At 35.7% G+C, this 26,136-nt stretch overlaps 2 protein-coding genes across 3 annotated transcripts; both read left to right on the top strand.

Annotated features, from left to right (window-relative positions):
* Nucleotides 1-415: 415 nt before the first annotated feature.
* Nucleotides 416-17,524, top strand: LOC135479811 (synaptonemal complex protein 1-like). Of its 2 annotated transcripts, XM_064759811.1 has the most exons (23): nucleotides 445-499; nucleotides 1,224-1,288; nucleotides 1,928-2,046; nucleotides 2,313-2,364; nucleotides 2,539-2,699; nucleotides 3,196-3,261; nucleotides 4,133-4,200; nucleotides 4,477-4,550; nucleotides 4,965-5,023; nucleotides 5,723-5,792; nucleotides 7,007-7,080; nucleotides 7,640-7,748; nucleotides 8,886-8,980; nucleotides 11,966-12,150; nucleotides 12,332-12,399; nucleotides 13,108-13,169; nucleotides 13,379-13,495; nucleotides 13,649-13,753; nucleotides 14,343-14,447; nucleotides 15,796-15,913; nucleotides 16,091-16,161; nucleotides 17,003-17,084; nucleotides 17,399-17,524. In XM_064759811.1, the coding sequence occupies exons 3-21, from the start codon at nucleotides 1,957-1,959 to the stop codon at nucleotides 16,150-16,152; spliced, it is 1,740 nt and encodes a 579-aa protein (XP_064615881.1). In that variant the 5' UTR covers nucleotides 445-499; nucleotides 1,224-1,288; nucleotides 1,928-1,956; the 3' UTR covers nucleotides 16,153-16,161; nucleotides 17,003-17,084; nucleotides 17,399-17,524. The 2 variants fall into 2 exon arrangements, with proteins under 2 accessions (XP_064615819.1, XP_064615881.1); XM_064759749.1 differs by lacking the exon at nucleotides 1,224-1,288 and having other exon boundaries at nucleotides 416-499.
* On the top strand, nucleotides 17,016-26,118 carry LOC135482175 (synaptonemal complex protein 1-like). The gene is made up of 11 exons (XM_064762042.1): nucleotides 17,016-17,084; nucleotides 17,399-17,524; nucleotides 17,734-17,922; nucleotides 18,498-18,689; nucleotides 18,900-18,977; nucleotides 19,341-19,412; nucleotides 20,743-20,982; nucleotides 21,431-21,625; nucleotides 22,473-22,649; nucleotides 23,496-23,579; nucleotides 24,309-26,118. The coding sequence occupies exons 1-11, from the start codon at nucleotides 17,016-17,018 to the stop codon at nucleotides 24,495-24,497; spliced, it is 1,611 nt and encodes a 536-aa protein (XP_064618112.1). The 3' UTR covers nucleotides 24,498-26,118.
* Nucleotides 26,119-26,136: the final 18 nt, after the last annotated feature.

The following is a 26,136-nucleotide window of genomic DNA, read 5'->3' as shown; positions in this document are numbered from 1 at the left end:
TTGCTAGTGTAAATTTTGAAATTGGGTTTTGGCAGTCTGGAGATACATATATACTGTATATAGAGATATTGTTCCTTCATGAGGACATACAGATCCGTATATGGCTTTCAGATATGTCAGGTAATTTATTTGGAGGAAGTATTGTGTGGCTTAGTGTCTGGCCCCTTGTTGGTTGGCCTACATACTTTATAATGCAAAATATTAATCATGAAGTATTTTCCAAGAGTATATGCATCAGCTGTATTCCTAGATGTGTAAGTCATGGTTTCAAGAATAAGAAAATATTTGACTGTTGGGATAAGTAATGATGTACTTGAATTCGAAAGCATGTAGAGCAAGTTGCGTGGCAGAAAGCAGAATTTGGGAGCTGAGAGTGATCTCCCTTGGGAAACGTAAAAAGAGGGCGCTTCTGTGAAGAGCAGACGACAGATTGCTGACGCGTGTTGAATATGAGGATCCGTTTCTCGAGGCGATTTCTTACCGTTTTTATGACGATTAGGTCAGGATTTATTTTCATGTCAACAAGAGTTTTTTAAATGATCTTATGGGTTAGGAACACTGATTTTTGCAGTTGTTCTTATCTTAATTGATTGCTGATGATGCGGCAATGATGGAACGTGTCTCTGTCTTGTTTCTACTGGCCTGTGTGACTTTATGAAGAAGAAAAACAATCATTACGTATTTTTAATTTCCAACGATGTTAACATGAATTACACGAAAAGCTTACACTTTGAAGGATAGAGGTGTTCATTTGTATAAGATTTTTCCTGGTCTCTTGGGTTTCCTTCTTTGGAGAATGGTAAAATTACTAGTACCTGCCATCATTTAGTTTGGTGAAAGGTCTTTTGGCGCCAGAAAAATGTTGAAGATCACTGGAATAAGTAATTAACTAAAAAAATGAATAAATAACATTTTCATTATCACTTATTTATATACTGACAGATTAGATGATGTTTGTCAGCCAGGTATTGTATATACATTCATTTACGCAAATTTGAAGAAATATAAACAAAACTAGAGGCGTACACTAAGATGTGTGTTATTTTCAGACTTTATAAGTTAGAAAAAGGTAGTCCAAACTGTATAACTCATATTTATTTCTTCCACTTGTATGCAGCTACAGTTTTAATTCGATATATCATTTAGATATTATTATATGGTGGTGGGCAGTGTATCCCCATTTGGATGTTGCCATAGTAACCAAATCATGAATTTTCTTTCAGTTACTCCAAGTATATATATTCTGTATATTACTCCGAGGGTTTTGGAGCTGCTGTTTAAATTTTTGGTGGGTACATCATAACATGTATATCTGTTTATCATGTTTATCATTTTCCGAAGCTACAGCGGTCCAGTTGCTCCCACACAGCCGCAATTCTTATAGAGGATTGGAGGTTTTGTTTGAGCAGTGATATACATTTTGGTAGCAGCTTTCACTTCTTGTCCTTACGTTGCACACTGGTCTTTAGGTGAACTTTGGTAGATTTCATGGATGCATATTGGGGAGGAGAGATGCTCTTTTGTGTGAATACCAATCTTTCCTCAGTGAAATGTGTCAAATTATTTCTTGAAATTGTAACTTTCTGACATACCACTGCTATGAATTCAAGCATGTAAATGGGTAACTGACATTTTTGAACACACTCCATGGGAGAAAGCGATATTGGCTAATGTGCCCAAGCACTTGGGCATATTAAGTCTTACCTGGGACTAATGTAAGAGATCTGTTATATTAGTCTCAGACCATATCACTTGACTAATGTTGGTCCTGTAATATATATCATGGAAAACATGGGTCTTACCTTCTTTTCCAAGGGGCTTTTTCAAAAATGTACCTATTTGCAACCTTGTGAATTTTATTCATTTTCATCATATACATAAGTTACATCGTAAGTTTACCTGACCTATTTTAAAATATTACTTACAGCAAAAACACCTTCCTACATTAAGCCTACCATGCAGCAGAACCAGGCTGTGCGTGAGAGACAACCATTTTTTAAACCTCTTTCAAACATGGATAAAGCAGGAAGTTTGTTTAATTTTGGTGTAAGTTACCATTTGTTTTTAATTCATTGAGTCTTCTCTATGTATGTTCTCTTTTTGCATATTTGCTCAACATTTAAAGTACTGTTTTTATTTTATACATTACTTCCCACCATAATGCTGGCCACCTTCGTATAAGTGAAATATTTTGTAGTACGGTGTAAAACACCAATCAAATAAAATAAATATATGTATTGAAATTGGGTTTCTACAAAATAAAATCTGTTTAGTAATTGCAAAATAAACAGATATGTTTGTTCATTAAACAGGGCTCATCTGATAGGAATCCTAAGGCTGTTGAGTCAAGTCAGTTAACTCAAGGTAATAATGAATTTTAAAACATTGTCTAGGAGACAAACAGTACATAATGTACAGTACATTTACATTATAATAGCATTCATTTACAAACGAAAGTGTTACTCTGTTAGATGCAATCGTATAAATTTGATTTTGCTTATGTACAGTTATAATTAAGTTGTTTTTCTCTTTTGTCAGCTCGTGAAAAAGTTGAACATACCAGTAACCTATTTAAAAAAACTGACCAAGATCAAAATGAAGGTGCAGGACGACTTTCTTCCCTCCATGCTAAACTTCATCAAGAGGCTGACAAAATTAGACGATGGAAAACACAGACAGAGATGGAACTTAAGAAAAAGGTATCATGGTTGAATTTATTTTAAAATTTTAGGAAACTTATTGTTGAAATATGGTCCTTACTGGTTCAGATGGCTAATGAGTTGCTTTCTGCGAGTGTGAGGCTATTTGACTGCATGTTAAGCTCCGTTTCTATTTGCTTTGGCTGCAGTTTCTACCATGACGGTGGCCGCAGTCCAAAGGTATAAGTGACATATTCTTACGGCATAAACCACCAGTCAAAAAAATAAATGAATAAATATGGCCACTGCTTAAAGTTGGCAGGTTTTTCAGGTGCCTGGCAAAGGGCAATGGTTTATCCTGTGTATTCTGGCTTCTTCCAACCATAGCATAAGTTAAAAATTCTTAAGAACTGTAGTGTGTAATCAGTATCAATCAATTATTTACATGGGTTATTATGTTTGATTATATGCAAATGTAGCCATGTTTCTAAACTGTATGACACATGAACTATTTGTGTTTACCAGGAATTACATAAATGTGCATTTTTTTTTTTAGGAGTCGCAAGTATCAGAAGCTGTCCAAACTATTGAATCTTTGAGGAAGTCAATCTTGGAATTACAGGTAAAGAATACTGTTCTCCTGTGCAATCGAGGCCATGCCAAAGCCATGGAACATCAATAAAAGAAGACATTGAAGACAGCATGGAAGTGGATAAACTATGTCAAACAATCATTTATGTGCCGTGTGTGAAAATGGTGATATTTCCATAATACAGTCATTCTTGAGATGACCAGGGGCCACTTGCACAGAGGAATCATAAGCCTAAGTTGATTCCATATCACTAGGATCACCATAGTAGCCTTAACATACAATCGACACCCTCTTGCACTTAGGGGATTGTAAGCTATATATAGCTGAAACTTACAGTCAGAAATTATAATGGAATCAGCCCAGTTGTAAATACATGTATTTAACAAATTAAAATTAAATTTAGCCAAATTAACTTAAAGTACAAATAAATCTACTTGCCTTAGGTAGGTAGACTGTTAGACTCTTTATGCAAAGATGTGCAATGTACATGTAATATTTCAAAAAGATGACGGGCAGTTTTACACATGTTGCTGTTAGCTGCTGAATCATTATGTTGTAGAACTCTTTTGAAAATGAAGGCAGGAAAAGTTATTCACCAATACATTGTCCATTTACACAGGCCACCTGTGTGTATGACTCATATTAGGCCTGCAATTGCGATGGTAACTTCCAAAATTTACAGTCACCATATGATCATTGTTTATCTCGAAGTGATTCATCCTAATTGTAAATATATAAAAAGCTTTAAAAATTATAATCTTCCTCCTCTTTTGCAATAATAAACCACAGCTTTCCAGGAAAACAAGCAAAAATTATTTTGAAATATGACTAGCTGATAGTTGATTGTTAATATACATCTACATTTGGATAACATTAATATGTATAATGACTTTTGTTTCAGCTGCAGAATGAAAACCTGAGCTTAAAGCTTCAGGATGAGAAAACGAACCAAGAAGAAATCGTTAGAAAGTAAGCCTTGTACATAAGTACCTTTGTAGATTATAAGGTAGTAGATTTCTTCATGTATTTGAGTAAAGAGATAATGGTGCATTCGCTTTGTTATCTGCATTTTACCATCAAACACGAAAGTCTGGCCACATGCATTATAGTGCATGTATTGTACAATCAGGTAGATAATTCATTGTCACCATGTGACAAAAAACGTGAAGGGTTTCTATAGAAAGGCTGCATTAATGAGATATGTAATACTTGTCATATGTTTTGTGTATAAAATTCTACTCATAGGATTGATGCCACAAGAAATATGTGCAATTTACTTAAGGACCATACAGCTGATGTGGAGGGAAGGCTGGTAAAGTGTAAGTATTTTCTTTGTATAATTATTTTTTCAAACTTGATCTTGAAAAGGGATTGCTTTTTATGTCTCCCCACTGCCAAATGAAATGGGTTCATCTTCATTTGCTCCTGTATGTGAGTGCGTGCGTATGCGTAAGGCATATTTTTGTGAGGAAGATATCTTGAAAATTAATTAGGACTGTTCAAATTGGCTAGATTTGACTCATTGGTTGCCCTTTTCCTTAGAATATTGATGTGATTAGTTTTTGAAGAACATTCCTTTATTTCTTCGTCATGAGTTTCAGTGATATACTGTTCTGATATTCACATTGTATATGGGGAGGGAAGGGATGGGAGACCCCAAAGTTTCTAGTTAATTTTTATTTATGCTCCTTTACGCAGCAATGTACATGTAATTTTCTTTCAATTATTTTCAGGTGAAACAGAACGAACAGAGCTGAAGTATTTGGAGAAGACTCACACAAGGCAATTTGAGGTATATATTACGACTGGAACTTCCGGAAATACATGATCTTTTTGTTGATCTGAACATGTGCATCTGTCAAATGACTTAAATTTTCTTAATGTTCTTAATTTTCGGGGCAATGCTCACAAAGTTATATTTTTCAAATACTTATATCATAATAGGCCTGATTGAATTCTCTACCAAAGGTGATGTCGATGACACATTTCATGACTTGATGTACCTTTTTCATAATGTGATGTACACATAGCCATAACCTGTTTACCTGTTCACCTGAGGAATATTTAAAAAAAAAACTGTTATAAAAAATTGTCACTGTTTTTAGCCTATATATCCCTTAAACTGCTATACAGTTCATGGAAAGTAAAATTATCACTATTACAAAATTAAGGCAAGTCAGCACCTTTCTAATTCCAACATTAAGGTGTTTGAATTGCTGGTGCAGAGAGAATGGGGATCGACATTCACATTCTGTGTACTACAGCAGTCATTAGGTTTATCATAGCTTTCATATTTAAATATTTAGAACACAATAACAAACAAATGTTGTATAAAAATTGTATTGTGTGTAATTAAGTAATACTTAACTTGAGGCCATGTTTGATATTTTATGTATTATAAAGTTATGATTCAGGTGCTACTAAAGAAATTCATTTTATATAATTTCAAGCCTCTTGTGCCAAATATTACAATCCTTGAGATTCATTTCAGGAATTATCTTCAAGGTTCAAAGATTTGAATATTTCCTTTGCTGAAGAGAAAGAAAAACTGGTGGAACAAGGTAACTTCTTATAGATTTGACATGCAGAGTTGTTGTGTTATAGACATACTATAAATCACTGTGGGCTAATTTGTAAGGTGTTCAGTATTTAGTGTATGTTCAAACTTGGCCCTGAACACTGGCCATTTTCTAGATTTCCTGCTGTCTCATTTTCATATGCCCCAACCATTAGGTGGAGCATATTATGTTATAGAGATTTTGTCTGTCCGTCTGTCCGTCTGCATTTGTGTCCAGGCTATCTTCAATTGTTTTGCATGGAGAGTTTTAATTTTTGGTGGATACATAGTTACACATATGATGATGTGCCACGACTCCCGTGTTCATTTCCGCAGTCGTCATGGTAACCCCATAGCTGTTTTCTGCGTGGAGTTTTAATTTTTGGTGGATATCTTCATACACACATGCCGATGTGTCATCATATTTCTTCATTTCCGCGGTTGTCATGGTTAGCATATTGCCAATTTCCGTATATATGCTATATAAATGATATGATCTCTTGTCCGGGCTATAACGCCAATTGTTTTCCACGTAGAGTTGTCATTTTTCGTGGCTGAATGCATACACAAATAACGATGTCCATTTGCGTGGTTGTCATGGTTATCAGATTGCCATTTCCCCAAATGCTATGTAGATAGATATGATTTTGTGTACGGACTATAACTCCAACTGTTTTCCACACAGAATTTTAATTTATTGGTGAAAATATAGATACACAGATGATGATGTGTCACGACTCACTTTTATCCATTTCCTGTTGTTTTCTTTTATATGATTTCGTGTCCGGACTATAACTTTACCTGTTGTCCGCATAGAGTTTTCATCTTTGGTGGACACATTTATCCATTTGCGTGGTTGTCATGGTAACCACATACCTATTATTAATGCCCATGAAGATTCCCGTCAGCAGTTATACTAACCACAATTCTGCTGGTATTGTTTTATGTAGTTCAAACAAGTGCATTTGTTGGGGTGTATGTTGTGTTCACCTGAACTCTTGTTTGTAATTCCGTGGTTAAAATCTTCATGTTTTATAAACGCTGCTAATTTTTTTTATCAATATGGCATGCCACATGCAGTATGTGGTTCACATGTGGGAAAACTTGTCAGTAACTCAGTAAATTTTGGGGATTTACGCCCTTAAAAAATCTTAACTTTTTTTAACTTTTGCCTGTTATACATGTTTGTCATTCTTTGCTTGTGATTTTTGTCACCAGTGGCAGAAGGAAAAAAGGCCCAAGAAGAGCTGAAGTCTGATTTGAACTCTAAACTCTGTGAAGGTGAAACACAGGTACATATACTTACAAAAGGCATTATTGTTTTTTTTTTTTGTTGTGTTGTGTAAATATCTGTTCAAATCCTGCTAATCACAAGAGTATTCTGGCTGAATGTCTTCAGTGTAGGCCTTCATGGTTTATATTTTATGCCCAGTGGACCAGTGGCCATACTTCATTTGAAACGCAATGTTTCATTACAGTTTTCTTGCGCCATTTATTGTGTTAAAACCTGTATGGTTTTTTAGTCTTTAAAACAAAATAGTTGTTTTAAAAAAAAAAGATTTGTTTTTATCTTTGGTGTTTAGTATTTACTTTTGTTATACCTCATGGAGTGATACTTGGTTTCCATTGTCAGCACACGCGATTCTACTTGTTTTCGAAATCATAAAACATGTAGTGCATGCTTTAGCACAAACAGAAAAGCACTTGCCTTGACAATTCCATCCTATTGCATACACTACATGTATAATATTATTTGATTGCCATTATGAACACCTCTACTTTGTTCACTCAAACACCTACCACTCATCTTTCTATGCTTTTCACACATTTATTTTTTCTTTTGTCTTCCAGCTGCAACAACTGTTACATGAAAACCACATAAAGGGTGCAAGGATTAATGAACTACAAATGGATCTGGAGAATAATCAACAGGCCCTTGACAAAGCTATCACGGAAATGGGTACTGTACCTTCTCAATAATTACATACTTTCGCTAATTAAGACACATTGAAAGTAAGTGGGTAGATCAGAGAAGTCTCATGCAAGTCTCATCGCTCGCAGCAGGTGACATCGCCATCCCAGATGGCCCAGCTACCCTGGCCATTCCTGACAACTTATGTAAGGCAACTCACAATGTCATATTTCAGTTTGCGTGTTTTTACATTGCCTCGGGAAGAAATAATTAAATATATAATACATTTTTTTAAAGACAGGGTTCGTAACAGTAGGCCTACGTCAGAAACGGACACATGTGTCCAGGCATACCAGTCCTGGACAGTTGTGAAGGTTTTGTACACAGGGCCTGGGTGCACTCGGTGTTGAATACTGTATTGTGTAATGCCTGTTTGTCTTGGCTTGGAATCTAATTAAGAATACCAATGTTAATAGTTCATGTCCATTCTTGGGACTCTTGATGTGACCAGAGGCATCTGGTATTGGCTCATGCTGATCAAGCCCTTTTTAGAAGATTTTATTGCCACATTAAAAATAAAACCTGGTTCAAAAGTTTTTTAACAGTAGGTAATCGTTCATTTATTAGCCATTTTATGTACCTGTAAGCCCACCGATGATTTTTGGAAATCTCCTTAACAATAGTTTATCAGCAGGATACATACAAGCTGTGAACTTCTATAATATTTTAATCATGCTTTTTGTTGTGAGTTTGTTATGTGGTACTAATTTGTACCTAGCGGATGTTGTAGCTGGTGTTGTGCATGAGGTCTTGATTTTTGTAATTCATATACACATTGCATGCTTTGTCTCACTCAGGTTCAATTTAGGAGTTTGTCAAGATACTACTTTAGTTTGAAGTCCGAATGAACCTAGTAAGGTTTTCAAGGGATGGGTGTTGAGGCGACGACATGCGGTGAGAGCTTTGCAAGAGACTCCTCTGATCTACCCGCTTACTTTCATTGTCTCAGTTAGCGAGTATCTGTAATTGTTGAGAGGGTACAGTATGTAAGACTAATGGCCACCTGGCCCCTTAGCAAATTTTCTTATTTTTTCCCCTGACATATATGTTATACTTGCAGTAATCCAAGGGTTTTCTGTTGTAATCCTAGGAATGACTTCAAGCAGTCTATTTTGATATTAACAGATACACTGAAGCAGAGATATGTTGAGGTAGAGGAGGAGTATGAAAGGCAGTCAAAGCTCCTGCAGGATACACTAGATGATTTTAGGTCTACAAAGGTAAGTACATCTACAGTAATTGTCTGTTACTTGTGAAACAGGGTCATTGTGTAGTATTAATGATTCATTGTACAAGCTTTGAAACATTTAACAGCTTTCATACATAAAATAAGTTCAGGATGTTCTCAAAATTTAGTTACCACCAGGGATTTACCGGACGCAAAAAATGCATCGGCAGGGGTCCCATGGGACACAACACCCCCCCCCCCCCCTCCGCCCAAAATTTACAACTACATCCAAGTGCCCATGGAAGCTGATTTAGTCACTAAAATAATTCATGTATCCAGTTATTTTCATAAACCAGCATCCACATGTTCTACGGTAGCAACATGGCACATCCAGCGCTAAAAATAGCACGCGTGGCCTACAATTGTGACATATGCTGCTAGAGGGGGATCAATGAATTGACGCACTGCTTCAATGCACACAGCACGCGCTGTAAAGTGTAAGCGGTCCGCTGAGCAAATGTGCTATCATTCAAAGCAAATCATGAGCAAACAGTCCGAGTTGTCAAAGTTTTTCGGCGGTGGATCCGAGTCTAGCCACACTGTTGTCATGCGTGATTCTGAATCACCTGAGCCGGCTGAAGCTGAAAAAACTTCACACACTGACACAGACGCGGTATCGGCACCTAAACGGGCTCGCACTCGATCGTTTCAAACCGAATGGCAAATGAAATTTCCATGGTTGAGTAGGGCCAACTCCGAATCCCAAGCCTCGGGTATGATATGTAACACTTGTAAAAGTGCAAATTTTGACAATTCCTTCACAACAAACCAGGGCTGTTGTAACTTTCAACTCAGCGCATTGTCCCGCCATCAAGATTCTAAACAACACATCGAGGCTGTAAAGCTTTTACATATGCGTTCTCCCACAGGTGCGGCCATGAAAAAAGTTCGCGAAGTCAGCCAAAATACGTACGACGAAAAAACGAACAGCGAAATGATTCAGCTAAGAGCTGTTTTTGTGATGGCCAAAAATAACATTGCCGCTGATAATTTTCGAGACCTAATGGACTTGCAAGTTTTGAATGGTGTAAAAGTGAAGCAGTACTACAAACGGCTGCAAATTGTCTCCGAAATGGAGGAGTGTATAGAACAAGTCGCAGAGGAAAGCATTCTTGACAAATTACAGGCAAGTGACTTCATTGGCATAATGTTGGACGAGACTTGTGATGTATCAGTGGAAAAAAAATTGCCATTTATGTTAGATACATTGACAATGGAGAAGTGCATGTGTCATGTATAGGCAATGAACGTATAACAGACGGTACCGCTGCTGGTATTGAAACTGCCATTATCTCAGTTTTGGAAAGGAAAAACATTTGCCAGGATGACATGCAGAAAGTCCTTTGTCTCGGAACTGACGGAGTGGCTGTAATGACTGGTCGTCACAATGGACTCGGCACAAAACTGGGCCGTCGAAATAAGAATATTGTCCATATCCACTGCGTGGCTCACCGTTTGAATTTAGCTGTATCCCAGGCAGGAAAGTCGATTGAGTATTGCAAGAACTATCACACCATGATCCACTCACTCTATCAGTTTTACAGGGATTCTTCTGTCAGATACGATAAGCTAAGACAACTACAAACTGTTCTTAACGGCAAGGCAAAACAAATCGTGGAACGCACATCTGTTCGTTGGCTTTCTATTGAGTCTGCTGTGAAAATGATTCTAGACAGTTATTGTGCCATTATGCTCTCCCTTGATGCGGAAAAATCACCGAAAGCAGTAGGACTATCGAAATTTATTGGCAATTCATTGTTCCTGTTGTTCACAGCCCTCCTCATTGACATTTTAACAGCCATTGGAATTCTAAGTCTTACGTTCCAGAAAGATGCCGTCAACCTTTCTCATATCAAACACAGTGTTACTTCTCCCAAGAATACACTGACTGACATGAGAATTGGGTCCAGCAAGGTTACGGAAGTCCTCAATGCTTTGGGTGAGATGCCAACAACAGGAGAGGCAGCCAAGTACCATGATGTGAATGTTACAGATAATAACATTCTCAGGCAAAGGTTTAATGATATCAGAAATACCTACCTGGATAAGCTCATCAGTAACCTTGATGACAGGTTTCCCAGTGACATGTTAGACAAGCTTGAATGTTTTGATGTCCTGTTCAACCCAGGGCGATACCCTAGTGACCTTAACCTCTTAGATTATGGCAGCAACAGTTTGGTGTGTTAGTAGAGTTTTACCAAGAGCTTGTTAACAAAGAGAGAATGGAAGCTAGCTTTCTACAGTTCAAACACTTAGCTAAGTCATACCAAGTGCTTTCATTTGAAGCTTTTGTGAAAGTGTTGATCAGAGAGTTTAATGAAGAGTTTCCTGACTTTGTGTTACTTGGCAAAATTGCATTGGTGCTTCCAGTTTCCTCTGCCCCATGTGAGAGGGGATTTTCCATCCAAAATGCAATCAAGAACAAATCCATGAACCGGATAACCCCAGAACGTCTAAACAGGCTGATGTTTATGAAACTGAATGGTGGCAGTGTGGAGCACTTTGACTTTGCCAGAGCAGCCAAAATTTTCACTGACATGAAAAAAAGACTTCCTCATTAATAAGTTCTCTCAGTGTACAGTTAGTCAGACTGTCACTCAAGGCCACTCAGTGACTATATAAGTGATAATTATAACATAAATTGAGAGTTTGACTTTAATGATAGAGAAAAAAAAGTCTTTGTAACATTGAAAAAAATAAACAGAGCACAAAGGTCATTAATATATATATGTGTTTTTATAGGTCATTTATATAATAAAAATTCATTGGACCCCCATTATGGTATGTGGGACCCCACTTTTTTTTGGAATGGGGTCCATTGGACCCCACAAAAATTACAGCCAGGTAAAACCCTGGTTACCACATTGCTATAATATTTGGACATTGATGGTACAGAGTGACAGAAGTATGATTTGCTGTTATCTTTTTTGTGATCCTTATTAACTATAAAGCATTGAAATATTTTTGGGATTCACAGGCTGAAAAGGTAACATTAGAGAGCCACTGCCATGAAGTGGGCCAGGCACTTAATGAAGCTACCAAGGCTAAAGATGATCTTGTTACCGAATTTGATGCCCAAAAGCTGTCTCATGAGAATGCACTTTTAAGTTTAAGAGAGGAAATCAATGTGGCAAACCAGACTTTGGAAGAAGAAAAAAACAGGTACACATAAGTATGTGTTATGTGGTCATGAATTGCACATGACTGTTATATGCTGTATGATGTGACCTTTTCTTATTTATTAGTGGTTCATTGTACATTCTGATATGCCGTTATCATGTGCTATGAAACAACCATCTTTCGTGAATTGTGTGCGTGATATCTTTTAATGGTTTGCAAACAGGATGAAAGACATGTGTCTGCAGTATGAAAAGTCACAGGCAACAGTTGAGGAACTCAAAAGCTCAAGGGGTAAGTTTTGAAAACTTTCATCTTTTTTGTCGTAATGTAGACATTCACTATATATAGTAGGAGCTCATCTGACTGTCCTGCTATAAGTGGTGGACTCTAGATGTACAAAGCCTTTAACTTAACAAATGAATACCATGCAAAATATAAATATTTGTTTTATAAAACTGATCGTGGTATTGAATTGAAACTTGTTGCACGGTGTCAGCATGACAATTTGCAGAAATTATGACAAATCATTTTGACAAAATTATGGCCTTTTTTGTTAGGTTTTGGATTTGTTCAATTTAAGACTTGGTGTTTTTGCCATTAAACTCAAACATAGATCAAGTTTAAGTTTTTCTCTGTTGTGGATGCAGTTTTGTTTCAGTGTGGCTTATTATTTTGACTTGCCATTTGGTACAGATCTGCACTGAGACAATTAAGTTACAGATCAAGTTCAGGTTTTGAACTGTTTTGTCCATTTTCATCAAAATTATGGCCATTTCTGTTCTTTTGGTGACATTGACATTTTAGCTATTAATCTGATTGCTTGTTGATAATAACTACATATAAAATTATTCAAATGGTTGAGTGTGAATGTCACCCAAGGGCTTTTTAGAAACAGGATTGCATCTGGATATTTTCAGAATGTGATTTTTATATTAGTAGTGAATGTTAACATATAAAACATTACATTTCATAAACTGTGCTTTGTCTTTTTATTTCTAGACATCCTCATAAAGGAGAAATCAGAAATTCAGATTCAGCTCTCTGAAATGGAGAGGGAGAAGGTAGGAGCAATGACTTTGACTGTAACCTCTGGACATCAAAACATTAGAATCAGTGTTGATTGATATATTTTACCAAGGACAAAAGACAACTCCTTGTAGTCACTCCTTCTTCATTTATTTCCATTTTTATTTAAAAAATGAAAATGCCCTCCATTTTTTTCCATATTCCAATGGTGTAAGTTAAGATTAGTTTCCTGTTTGACACACAGGTGCTCCTTGAAGCATTGCATTCAAGTGACGAGCTTACGATGTCCGATTTAAAAATGGAGTTAGAAAGAGTTGTTACAGAACTGGCCGTAGCCAAGAAAGAAGTCTGTCATCGTAAGGTTAGTATTATTTATTAGCCTGTGTTATGTTATGTTTAAGTCAGCATGTGGTCTACATTTTTTATGAGTTAAGTTGATGAGCTTCAAGTTGATATAATGTACATGCTTTCATTTATTATGTATGTGTTTTGTTTGCTCTTTTACTCCTATTAGGAGGAGGCAGAAGTATTGAGGCAACAGCTGGGTGATGTGCAGATTGTTAAGGAAACAGCACTTGGTGATCTGTCAAATTTAAGGGATGAAATGGATGAAAAATTGGTATGATTTCAAAGATAATAACCAAGTTTTAAGAAAGGGACACTATACCCAGTCCTAGATATGGTATGATTTCATACAATATAAGTATTGATCTTTAGTTTGTTAAACCACTCATTTTTACCCTTCAGCCAAAATTTGCCTGGGGGGATTGTCATAGCATTAGGCTATGCCAGCCAACATTCTGTCCATATCTTTGTAAATAATCTACCTCTTGAAGGCTTTAGTTCTTACCAGGTAATTTTCATCAAACTTAACAAATATATATCTTGTCATGTACATGTAGAAGGAACTGATTGTTTTTCATTGGCCTTGACATTATTACAAAGTTGTTAGGTTTCTGCATCCATTATATTACAAACATTATTATTCCAAGTGAGCTTATGGCTGAGGAACATTTAGTGCTTGCACATCATTTATTTTCTTAAATAAAAATGCTTATTTTAGCAAATAGCTGTTACCCTGTATCCCTACATGTATATGTGCAGTATGTATACAATATATCAGTGTATTATGACTGGTGACATCTGTGAAGTACTTTTTTTCATACTATGCATCAAAAATTAACTGGGGAAATATTCTTGTTTGGTAGAAATTGATTGAAAGACTTCAATCTGATATTCACACTGCTCAAGAAAGTGAAGAACAACAAAAAGAAAATTATAAACGAATTAGAAGAGACACTCCAAAAACAGAGGTAATGATTGTTACTCATGTCTGTTTATCTCACATCCTTTGTCTGTTCATTGATCACATATTGGTTTCCTTGCAATAATTGTGACATATACTGTGATCCAGTCGATAGAATTTTGTGTGTAGCTTCACTTTGTGGAGTTTAAGCATGAATATAATCTGCTTATCAAAGGTATTGTCTAGCACAAAACAAAGATCGTCAGGCACAATTTCATTAAAGCCGAAAAGTTTGCACATACTTTCAACACTGTGAAAAACTTATTTGTTTGTCTTGTGCTGTACTGTGGAAAAATTTTACATTTTCATGACAACTTTCTGGTTGATGGGTAGAATAGGCTCTGAGGAGACTGCCTCCCTTCACCAAGTAACCCACAAGGTTCCTGAGTTAAAGATACACCCAAATTTATCAGAGCTGAATTTGAAGCAATCTAAATAAATCAGATCATATCTTATCCATGGTGCTGACTATGATCTAACACACAAGCTAATACAGGGACCTTTTTGTGACCTCCTGCAAATTGAGATGATGTAAACTGTGGGAAGTCACTCAGGTGAGTAACATCGAGTAACAGTGGATCTCTGTTGGAAAAAAAAGGTGAAATCCCATTATCCTGCAGTGGAAACAGCTTGATCAACATGGTCAACACACCAAGAAAAAATTATAGTCGATTTCCGTCTCATTAATAGCTGCTGGGGAGCTCAAAATTTATTCATGACGTGTGCTTTGCCAGATGATTTGTCATCATCACTTATTCTTTTGCCTCATGTTTGGGATTTCTTGGTTGTGACGTTCTCACACATGATTTTTCCCTGTAACATTTCCACTGTGATTCAGTGGTTTTGCCTTGAATGGACCTTCATATTTCCAGTTTTGTACTAAGAGATATTCTGTACCGTCATGACTTAGGCCATGTTGTTTCACAATTCCTACTAAGAACGCTACACTGTTTGTGACGTTACCATTTCAAAGGAATCGGTTCAGACAACAGACGTGTACATGATTTGCATGCACAAAATATAAAGAGGGCCTATTGGTTGTGTGATACTTTGTGAATGAGTTGAAGGTAGTATGTTAGATCATTGTCAGTACCAGCAATGACGTATATTCTGATTTTATTTAGAATATATTTGAAGTTCCAACCTAATTGGTTAAAGGCCATTAAAGACGAGGCAGTGAGCTAATGCTTTAACCAACATTTTTCAAGAAGTTTGACGTTTACATTTAAATCTATGTTGGTAATATCTATGTAAAGGTGTTAGGGAAGTTAGAACCTCCTACAGCATTTCAGAATTAATTGCTGCATATTCCCAGGTGATTGTACTGAAGCATTACTAAACTGTGTACTAAACAGACAACAAGTAGAAGAACAAGCAGAGCAAATCCAGTCATTGAAGGCAGAAACTCAAGGTATCAGCAGGGACCTGTGTGGAAGAACAAGGGAAATTGCAAAGTTAGAAAAGGTTGTCAAGGTAATTTGCCATATCCTGATGTGAAAGCAGGATGTGCAGCTTTGTAAAATGAAAACTTTATTTCATTATTCTGAAATTCTAAATAATCCATCTAATATATATGATGAATATTCCTGTTATTTGTATTTTTTGTAGGATTCACAACATTGAGTCATGGTTGTATATGTTTTTATCTAGAAACACCAAACTTCAGAAGAAGAATGCAAGCTGAAAATCACAGAACTCATTCAGGAGAATGAAGCAGTAAGGTACATGTACTTATACTATACCCTGAGTTAGTTTGTACTGCCTCTCTGCATTGATGCATGTAGTCATATTATTGTTAACATAAAAAAGGCCATAGAAGGAAATGTACATTTCTGATTTGCTGTATTATTTAATGACAAAGTCTTACCTTTATTTAAAGGTGAAGCAAATCACCTGTTTATGTTCACTGGTATTTTAGAAAAACAAGCATTAATTTGTACTTCACGTTCTTCACTTGACACCATGTTGCACATTCGAATTTATTTTTTTTATTTGGTTCTGATCAACCATGCAACTAAAACTTGATAATTAATTCTTATGATATATATGTGGTATATTTTCCAGTTGACCAATCAAATCAAGAGAAATTAGGGTATACAATTAGATATTATACTATTATGTAGACCAATTTTAGGGATGACTCTAGTCAAAGCTGCCCAGTATTTCTGAACATATGTGCATAATGACACCAATCCACATGAAAAAGGTAATCTGCCAAGGACCGTGTACATCTATTGTTTTAAGCATCTGCCTGGGCTTATTGTCAGTATCATAAATTAGAAGCAAATACATTTATTAACCTTTATGGTATTGTACACTGGGATCCTGTCTGCACCCAGATGATGGCTAATAAAGAAACATGTTGTGCCAGTGAAAATATAACTTACCTGACTAGGCAACATGAATGTGACACCATTTGAATGGTGGTGAATTGGACCAGTTTTACTGAAATGGTATCAGTGTTGAAACATTGTCTTACCAACAGTATAGTATTTGAGAATATTGTTTTAGCTGGCTTATGAAGCTTCCCACTTATGAAACAAAAATTTGTTCTTACTTCAGGCAAGAACTTGAAATGCGTCGAGAGGAATTTGACAGAAAATTGAAAGATCTGAATAATTTACAAGAGAAAGGTGAAGAGAGCGTAAGTAGACATATCTACATGTACATCTTTAAATTAGCTTCACTGCATGCTCATAGGTCATCAGTGTTCTTGTTTTATGTAAAGTTCTGTATTCATGAGTGGATAACAGTTAATTTATATCAGCACTCATTCAGATTAGATATCCTCAAAATCTTTCCATTGTATTGACTAATAGGCCTACTGGTGTAAAATAATTTTAAATTGTCTAGAAGAAAAATTTAATATGGTGAAACCGCCTTAAAGAGAAATGACCAAATTTTAAAAATTCTGGCTTTATAGCTGACAATTTTATTTTTTTTTCATTTTTCTTTCAGGTCAAAGACATGGAACAAAGACTTGCTTTGAAATCAAAGTCAGCCACAGATTTTGAGACAAAAGTGAAATCTTTGAAGACTGATGCAACTGTCAAGAATAAACAGATAAAAGAGCTGGAAAAAGAAGTAAGCTAAATGGAATGTTATTTAGTATATACAGTTTTCCAAGGTCTCACCACTCAACAAACAGTTATTACCATATAAATGAGTCTTACGATCACTCGTTTCACTTAGCTTTAACTGTCATATGTGAGAGTAAGAAAATATATGTAATTTATAATGTATTTAAGATAATTTAACCAGTCTTACCTGAATTTGCTGACTTGTTTTTCTAGACAAAAAGTTTGAAGTCTCAGTTGGATAAAATGACCAAAGCTCAGAACTGCCTGAAGACCAACCTGGAGGAGAAGGACAGTGAGATTAAATCTGCCACTGCAAATCAATTAGATCTTGAAAAACAGCTGGAAATCCTCAAGAAAAAGATAGAAGAAGACAAAGAATTTGTCCAACACTCAAAAGAGCAAGTATGTGTACATTCATGTTGTAAAACAACAGATATTTACTTTTGATCAAATTGCTCACTTTTGAAACTTTTGACGCTCACTTGTAAGTGATTTTACATTATTAAGCTGCTTTGGTGACCTAATGGATAATGCATAGAAGTCAGGAGTTCTGGGATCAAACCCAGATTTGGTTATATTAATGACATTAAAAACTATACATGCTTCTTCCTCGCTTAGCACCCAGCACTGATCGAGAGCAAGAAAACAGGACTGGTTGGCCTGGCTGCCTGGTGTCAGTATAAAGTGACTGGGTGGGGTGTCGTGTCTAGTATCCTTGGCATGATACTTCAGTTCATACATGGATGCAAGAAGACACAGTATATATGTACACATATGGCTGATAATTGTTAAGTACGGTATGCTCTAAGAAAAACCCATGCCTAGAATGATATATTAAGCCCCAGGCAAACAGTCTAGTGGATGTTTTGACATTCTTTCTGCCCTTCTTCCCTTCACTCAGCAGATCATGTTGTGCTTTGTTTTTACTGCCAAAGAGTGTCACTAATTGAGCATACTGGATGTTATGTACAATAAAGGTTTCGAAGATGGAACAGGAGAAAAAGAAAGCAATGGAAGAAAAAGAGTCTGCAGCAAAAAAATGTGAATATGAAATGGGAGAGATGATGTCTACTCTTGAGAAGTACAAGCAAGACAATCAGAATATCCTCACTCAAAAAGACAAGGAAATAGGAGTGCTGAAATCAAAAGTGGCCGAACTAAGGAAACAAGTAAGTATTGTCTTAAATCAAGGTGACGTCTTTGTGAATATGAAGATAGCATAAATGCGCATTTTATGTCTACTTTGTATGTATCATAAATACACTGTAACACAGATTAGTCAACATGCAGCAGCCAATTAAGCATGTTTCATGAACTGCCTAAAAAATGTATACCTATTATGAATTGTTATTTAATTTTTGAATTAACCTATTTTGAAGGCTGATGACAAAACTGAAGATTTAAGATCAGAACTTGACAGTCTAAAGAAGAAACTAGATGAAGAAGAAAAGGAAAAGGTAGGAAAATTCCTTTCCTAGCCAAATTACATGTATATGGGTTTGTAAATTGAACTTGTGGATTTACTAAAATCAGTATTACATTTGTGTGGGGAAATATAGCATTGAATGAAACTTTATAATCCAACTAATTCTTTAATACTTATGTCATGGTTTTGCATTGGAGGAAAGATTAATGTGGACTAGCATTCTTGTTTCTGAAATATGTAACTTTCACTTCTGGATTAATATTGCAAAATGTACATTGGGAATATGACAGTTATTTGAAACAGTATTGTGTGAGAGTGTCACATAGTTGAATCTAACAATTTTGACCATTTCCTCATTCGGTATTCCAACCCTATTTATGTACTCACTCAACAGAGTGTGATGGAGAAGAGAGCAGCAAAACAAGAGAAGAAAATGACCGCTGTTGTTAAACAGTCTAATTCTAAGGTATGTGTGCAAAGTACAGTAGCTAGATTTTTGGTTTTTTTTTTTTTTTTTAAAGCTTCCATCATTAAAAATGATTGAACTTTGGCTTGGATTGGTGTGAAAGTTCTTGTTGGAGTTGTTCAGACATCACTGGCCATTCCCCTTTATTCTCTCCTTACACTACATGACTATGATTGCACAAGTCACACATCCTTATATTGAAAGCTAACATTTTTGTGTGAAGCAGGTGAAATTTGGCAAGACATATATGATTGTGATGCTGATTTGGTTTGGTATGTATTTTCATTGCATATCACAAGTTTATCATTGTCATTAATTATAGCAACAGACTTATGCATGTGACTGAAAAAAATCATGTGCAGTGTTTATTTTGTAGCCTTTTTGCATCCCTGTAGCTTCTGCAATAGGTGTAAAATTTGATATGCGTCTTACCATTATTGACACTGAAGTGATCGTTTCAGAACATTGCTTTATTTCCTATTTTTTCATTGGGATCCCCCTCATTAGGCAGGACACCTTTTCAGCTTGTTAGGATTATCTTTGTTAGCTGACTTCATGCTCCAATTTCTCAAAAACTGCTAAATGTAGAGAACCAATCTGAGCAGTAACAACACTGACATTGGTGTGTTTTTTTAAACCACAAATGTAACATCTGTTCTTTTCTTTTGTTTGTCCTGAATTTAAGAGTTATTGTTGGGTGGTGGCGGAATACATTCCACAGCTTTGCTTCTTTCCATACTGACCACTTCGATGGCGTAATGATTAAAGCGTCCACCTTGAATTTGGGAGACACAGGATCAAATGCGGGTTGAAAAAATGGTACATGTTGCTGCCTTCCTTGGCACTCGGCCCTGGCAGGTTGGAGCAAGAAAACATGACTGATTGGCGTGTGTTAGTATAATATGACTAGGCGGGGTGTCATGTCTTTGGCTTGATACTTCAGTGGCAGCAGCACTTTAGCGCCATTGACTCGCCCTGTCTCATATGACTGAAAAATTGTTAGGTATGATGTTAAACCCCAACCATTCATTCATTCTTTCCGTATTGTAGGGTAAACAGTTGTTTTTGCCATCTACAATACAGCTGGCTGGCTGAATTCGAGTAAATGTGCCTGAAACAGTGGTGGCTGTCACAGTTACCTGCTGGCCATCACTGGTTTGTAAAACTGGCCCGAGTTTGTCAACAAATAACAGAAAAAAAAGTTTTTCAGGAGGGGGGTATGATTTTTTTTTTTTTTTTTTCGAAATGCTGGATGCAGAACGGTAGTGTTTTGGACATGTGGATTTTAGTGTATTTTATTTCACAGTCAGTTACATAGGCATAACACAAGTTTCACTTCAGAATATTTCTTGAGAAACAAATTTTCAGGCATTGTCCATGCCATTTGTGGTTATGTCATGTCAATACATCAGTGGAGCCTGCACTTTCTGATTATATAGTTTTTTGTGTCGGCCAGGATGATGAGATACAGTCATTAAAGAAAAGTCTAGAAGAACTTAAAGAGCAACTGGTTAAAGAGAAGACAGTAGTTGTGACACCCCAACAGCGTTACCCAGAGGAGCCCATTCAGGTGGGTTTGTTTCTAACATTTTAATTATTTTAAAGCTTATTACATCTACTTTAATTCTTTATTATGTAAATCATGTGATGTCTTTATCTTTGGATTAAATGGTACCTCAGGCTTACTTAGGCTTGCTTAGAATTTTCAATGCTTTCAAAAGATAATCTTAGTAAAGTAGTTTTACATAAATGAATCAGTGTTTTTTCAGATTACATCATTCAAAGTAAGAAGGGCTGAAAGTTTGATGTCTTTGGACACCTGCTTTTCAGTTTTGTGATTACCAGGTGACAGAGTTGTGTATTGGCAAAATATTTGCTGTAAGAACATACACTTTAATTTTAAAGGCAAATAAATGTCATAAAATATTACTTGTGGGGCTGAAAGATAAAATATGTTTTTTAAGGTTAGAAAGCAATTGTATTGGGCATTTTTTTAATGTTCACAATGTAATTTGTAGAATTTAGAGGCGCTAATAACTCCCAGAGTGCCAAAGGCTTCTTCTTTAGAAGTTCTCAAAACTGCTCAAAGAAGTATTTTGAGACAAACAGCTGGGAGCTCTGTTTCCAAGAAGAGACGGGTGGCATTTTCAACTGATCTGGATTCTCATGGAGAGAATTCTGACTCATCATCATCAGAGTTAATGGAAGTGGAGGTATTGCATGAATATTTAGGAGTTCATGAAACCAAATAAAGATTAGTGCTTTTTGATCCCTAAATTACTTTTTCAGTGGAATTTATGCATACAGTTACTATGGATAATGAAAACTGATATTAAGATGCAAGGTTCATAAAACTGCAAATTATTTTTGTACGCCCCATAGTTCTCTCAGCAATGTTTCAAAATTTTGGTCGCAGTGGTGGTTGAAAAGGTTGAAGAATAGGCTAAAGAAGCCATAAACTGAAGTATTTTAAATTAGTTTTGTCCGCATGAACTGATCTCATTTATTTAGAAAAGGATCCTGTCTGTAGACTTGTTCTCTCAGCAAAAAGTTGCTCTCAGTTGCATGCCCCAACCAACAGAAAGGAACTTTACAGTGATACAGTTTAAAATTTAAAACAACGACGATACAGGTGAAGTATTTCTGATTGACTCTCTGGTTGATACTGCCTTGTTAGACCATCGTGAGTGTTCCTGATATCATGGCAAGGCCCATGCTGGCTCACATGTTTAAGGCCTTAGTCTCACCCCAGATAGCATGCCTTTGCATGCTCTAAATAAGGCACTGACATTCTGCCTGATTTCTTCCTCCTTTAAACATGATCACTATCATATGAGTAAAATAGCCTTGAGTATATTTGGAACATAGGTAATTATGTTTGTCTCAACCATGAAACAAACATAAGGCTTTCTGAACATTTTTGCCTTTTATATTTGTATCTACATATTTTATAGTTGCAGATTATCACCACGTGAATAGTGAACAGAAATTGTATTATTTAAGTAATGTCATTATATATTGTTGATAATTTCTCTCTAAAAATATGTGAAAACAAATCAGATTTCAGAAGTAGAGAACAGGTATAAAGACAAGAAGAAGAGAAGAAATACGCCTATTCCCGTAAGGCCGTCACCAAAAGTTTCTAAATCACCAGGACCAGATGGTGACTGCGGAAAAGAAAGTGTGATGATGACACCATTAAGACCTGTACCAAGGGGACCATCAATCAATTCAAAGGTAGTTTCTGGTTTTCAACCTGCAGGTATTAATGAAATGATATTGGTAATTAGTGGTGGTAGTTGTGCATTTTCTAATTGGTCTTCTTATTAGCCCCCTCACCAGTGCTAGAAGGCACTACAGGCTTACACCTCACTTATCATAAATCAGTTTTCTGGGGTTTTTTTGGTTTTTTTTCTAAATGATTCATGATATTAAATTGAAACTATGTACAGGATTTACAGATTAAGTATTGTCGATTCTTGACAAAATTATGGCAGCCTGTTTTTTTTTGGTGGGGGGAGGGGGACTTTTTCCCCAAATTTTCCCAAATGGCTCATCATATTGAATGGAAACTGGACAAGTTCAAAATTAAGTTTCAGGTGATATTGTCCATTTTTGAGAAAATTATGGCCATTTTTATCCTCTTTGTATGGGCTCTCGCACTTTTCCAGTTTGATTATTCTGAACTGAAATTTGCTATTTGGTTTCATGGAGAGAAACTAGTGATAAATTTGATTTTTGGCCTAATTCATTTTTAGCAGTGATTGTTTTCATTCTGTTTACTTTATTTCAGTTGTGTTAGTAATATGACATTTTCCTTTCTTCCATGTGTCAGACGCTTCTGTAATATTGATGTTATTGACCTTGGCCTGCTACCTTCCCTTTTATTTGCCTGTTGGTCAGCTTAACTTTGATTTTATTGTCTTTATGACAGTTTACAACATGGAATGTCAGTTAGAAATAGTAACTCTTAATATTGTTTTGTTTCTCAATTTCTTGTATGTATTCTTTTTGTTTTCGTGTTCTCTCATATACTCTCTCATATTCATATGAGCCAATTGTTTTCTTTGTGTTTTTGTAAAGAAAAAGAAGACTTCAAATCTAACAGATGAAATGGGTCAGTTTAAAAGACTTTTCCCAAACTTTGTACAGTCTGATGAAAAACAGGTAAGTGTATGTTGTCATGTATTCTGTTTCAACAGGCATAAGAAAGACAGTGGCATTTTATCACCCGCACTGTACATACAGTTATACACATAATGTGAACACATTTACAGCAATGTATACAATAACTTCCCACATAGGCAACATTTTAAATAATATAAAATGTAATGCAGTAATTTACCTTCAGAAAATTTTAGAAAGATTCATTGGATACAGTGTGTAAACACATTTACTACAAATACCATATTTCATCTAAAGTTTGGCATGGAAACATGCATTTTCAGAATCGCATGAGAAGATACTTTTGATGCCATGGAATTAATCAAACTTAACAAAAAACTATTAAGTTTGCCTATAAAGCGAATGAGTCAACCAGAATAAGCCTAAAGGCAACAGCTGAAAAATGCTAAATCATGTGAAATACAGTATTTAAGAGCAGTTCTTGGAATTGCAAAATATTCATATTTTGTGGGTGTATACCATGGTACCTGTTGCAGTTTAACCAAGCTAACAATGTCATTTAATCTCTTTCAGTGAAGATTTCAACCATTCATCAATTCGTTCCAACTGATTTTGACTACCACTGCAAAATTTATCTGTTATTAACCATGATTATGAAAGCAACTTGTACACTGATTTTCCACATCACCTTATAACATGTAAAACACCGTCTGCATTTTCATGTATAAAGGAGACAAATTTGCATATCAAAAAATTCTTGATTTTGTTCAGCAGAGTAAATCAAGGGAACCAGATGTGAGCAGTAATGTTAGAAAGACACCTTCCAAGGCAAGTGGCAAATTTTTCAAAAGTTCTCCCAAGGACAGGAATCGTTTTAGCAAACTCAGCAAGTTAGAAGAAAAAGAAGACTTAGCTTGGTTTGACCTGGACTCTGTCTTTGGATTTGGTCCAGAAGACTGAAACTGTTGAATACAAATTGCTTGGAATACTGGCATGGCCTGTGATAAACATCTGTTCAATACCTATTACATGCTGTTAATTTTTCTTTACTAAGATATACAACAGTTGTTATATGTTGTTACATTTATGCATGGATTTGTTAAGAGTAGTTGGTTGTGTCTCCATGTACATGTATATTTCTTGAAATATTCTTGCCAATATGTAAGTGTTTTGTGATATTAAAGGGACATATTGCCAAAACAATTTCAGAATTTTTGAGTTTGTTCAGCTAAATACAAAAAGTTGCATTTGAATCCCAAGTAAATGCCCTAGGCCTATACTTTCTGAAAAATCTCAGTTAAAATAATTAAAACGGTAAATCACCATCCAACAAGATAACTTGCAAATGAGGCAGCACAGAGAATCCCACAATGCAGCATTCACTTGTGGACAACAATATGACATTACAAAACCAAATTACAAGTCTAGCAAACCAAATACGATCTTCCTTTCTAACGATAATGTATTATAAAGTATGTGTAATTCTCAATGATATCCACATCAGAATTACAACACAATGCCGTGTTTGACGTTTGAAGTTAGCTGAACTTCCCACATCGTTTGCACTCATGACTTGAAACAGCTGATGGTCGAAGGGAAACTCTGGATAGAACTGAACACCCAATTGTCCACTCAGTCAGATACATCAGCAGACACCTAAAAGTCTTTACCTAAAAAAACTTTATGTTGATGACGTTTAAAATGGCAGCACAATTTTTAGCTGTCGGCAATATGTCTTTTAAAAAGATATGTTTTGCTAAAAACAGTTTCTGCCTTATTTTGTGGTAGGTCACAAAGTTATCTGTATTTTGAATTGATTTTTGTATTTTTGAAAAATGAAGAAATGCAATGGACTTGCAAACTACAATTATTTGAACAGTGCTTGAATGCTTCTGAAACAAAATTAACTGATCTCTACCATCAAAGAAAATACTTTGACTGACAACTGCCAGTCAAATGTTACATGATCCAAATAGAAAACTTGATATTTGTTGACCACACCACTTTACCCATTACTTAACCCGTTAGTCTAACAAGTTTGATTGGGAGCATGTTTGGTCATGTGTCAATAAGTTAATTTTAACTAGGCCCTTGAAGATAGCTGCAAAGCTTTCATATCTGCTCTGTGGAACCAGCAGTGTTGACTTTGGAATTGTGGAAGGTTGCTTTTTTCAACAGATCATCAACAGACATAAAATGATAATTAAAATTGAACATTATCCTAGATGGTACTGAAACCGCTCATTAGGTTGACATTTCATTGTTGTCAGATCTCACTGGAGTACATGTGGATAGAATCCAACATTTTCATACCATTTGAATACATCTTAAGTTATTTTTGGTTGGTTGTCTTTACACGGTACAGAATGTACGTTGCCTATCTGTGATTGCATTTTTGATGCACAATTTGCACGTGATGTACAGTATTGTCTATTATTAACTTTTTTCAGCTTGAGTAAGCGAAATTACTGTATATGAATTATTTATATTATGTTTTTTACCTTGTTACTTTACCTGGTGTTATTTGTGACAAACTGGCAAATGTCAAACACTGAGTTATAAATAAAATACAATTAATCTACTTGTCTTACTTTGTTTT

This window comes from Liolophura sinensis, chromosome 1 (genome assembly GCF_032854445.1).
Source record: "Liolophura sinensis isolate JHLJ2023 chromosome 1, CUHK_Ljap_v2, whole genome shotgun sequence".
Lineage (NCBI taxonomy): Eukaryota > Metazoa > Mollusca > Polyplacophora > Chitonida > Chitonidae > Liolophura > Liolophura sinensis.
This window is presented reverse-complemented; position numbering and strand designations above follow the sequence as displayed.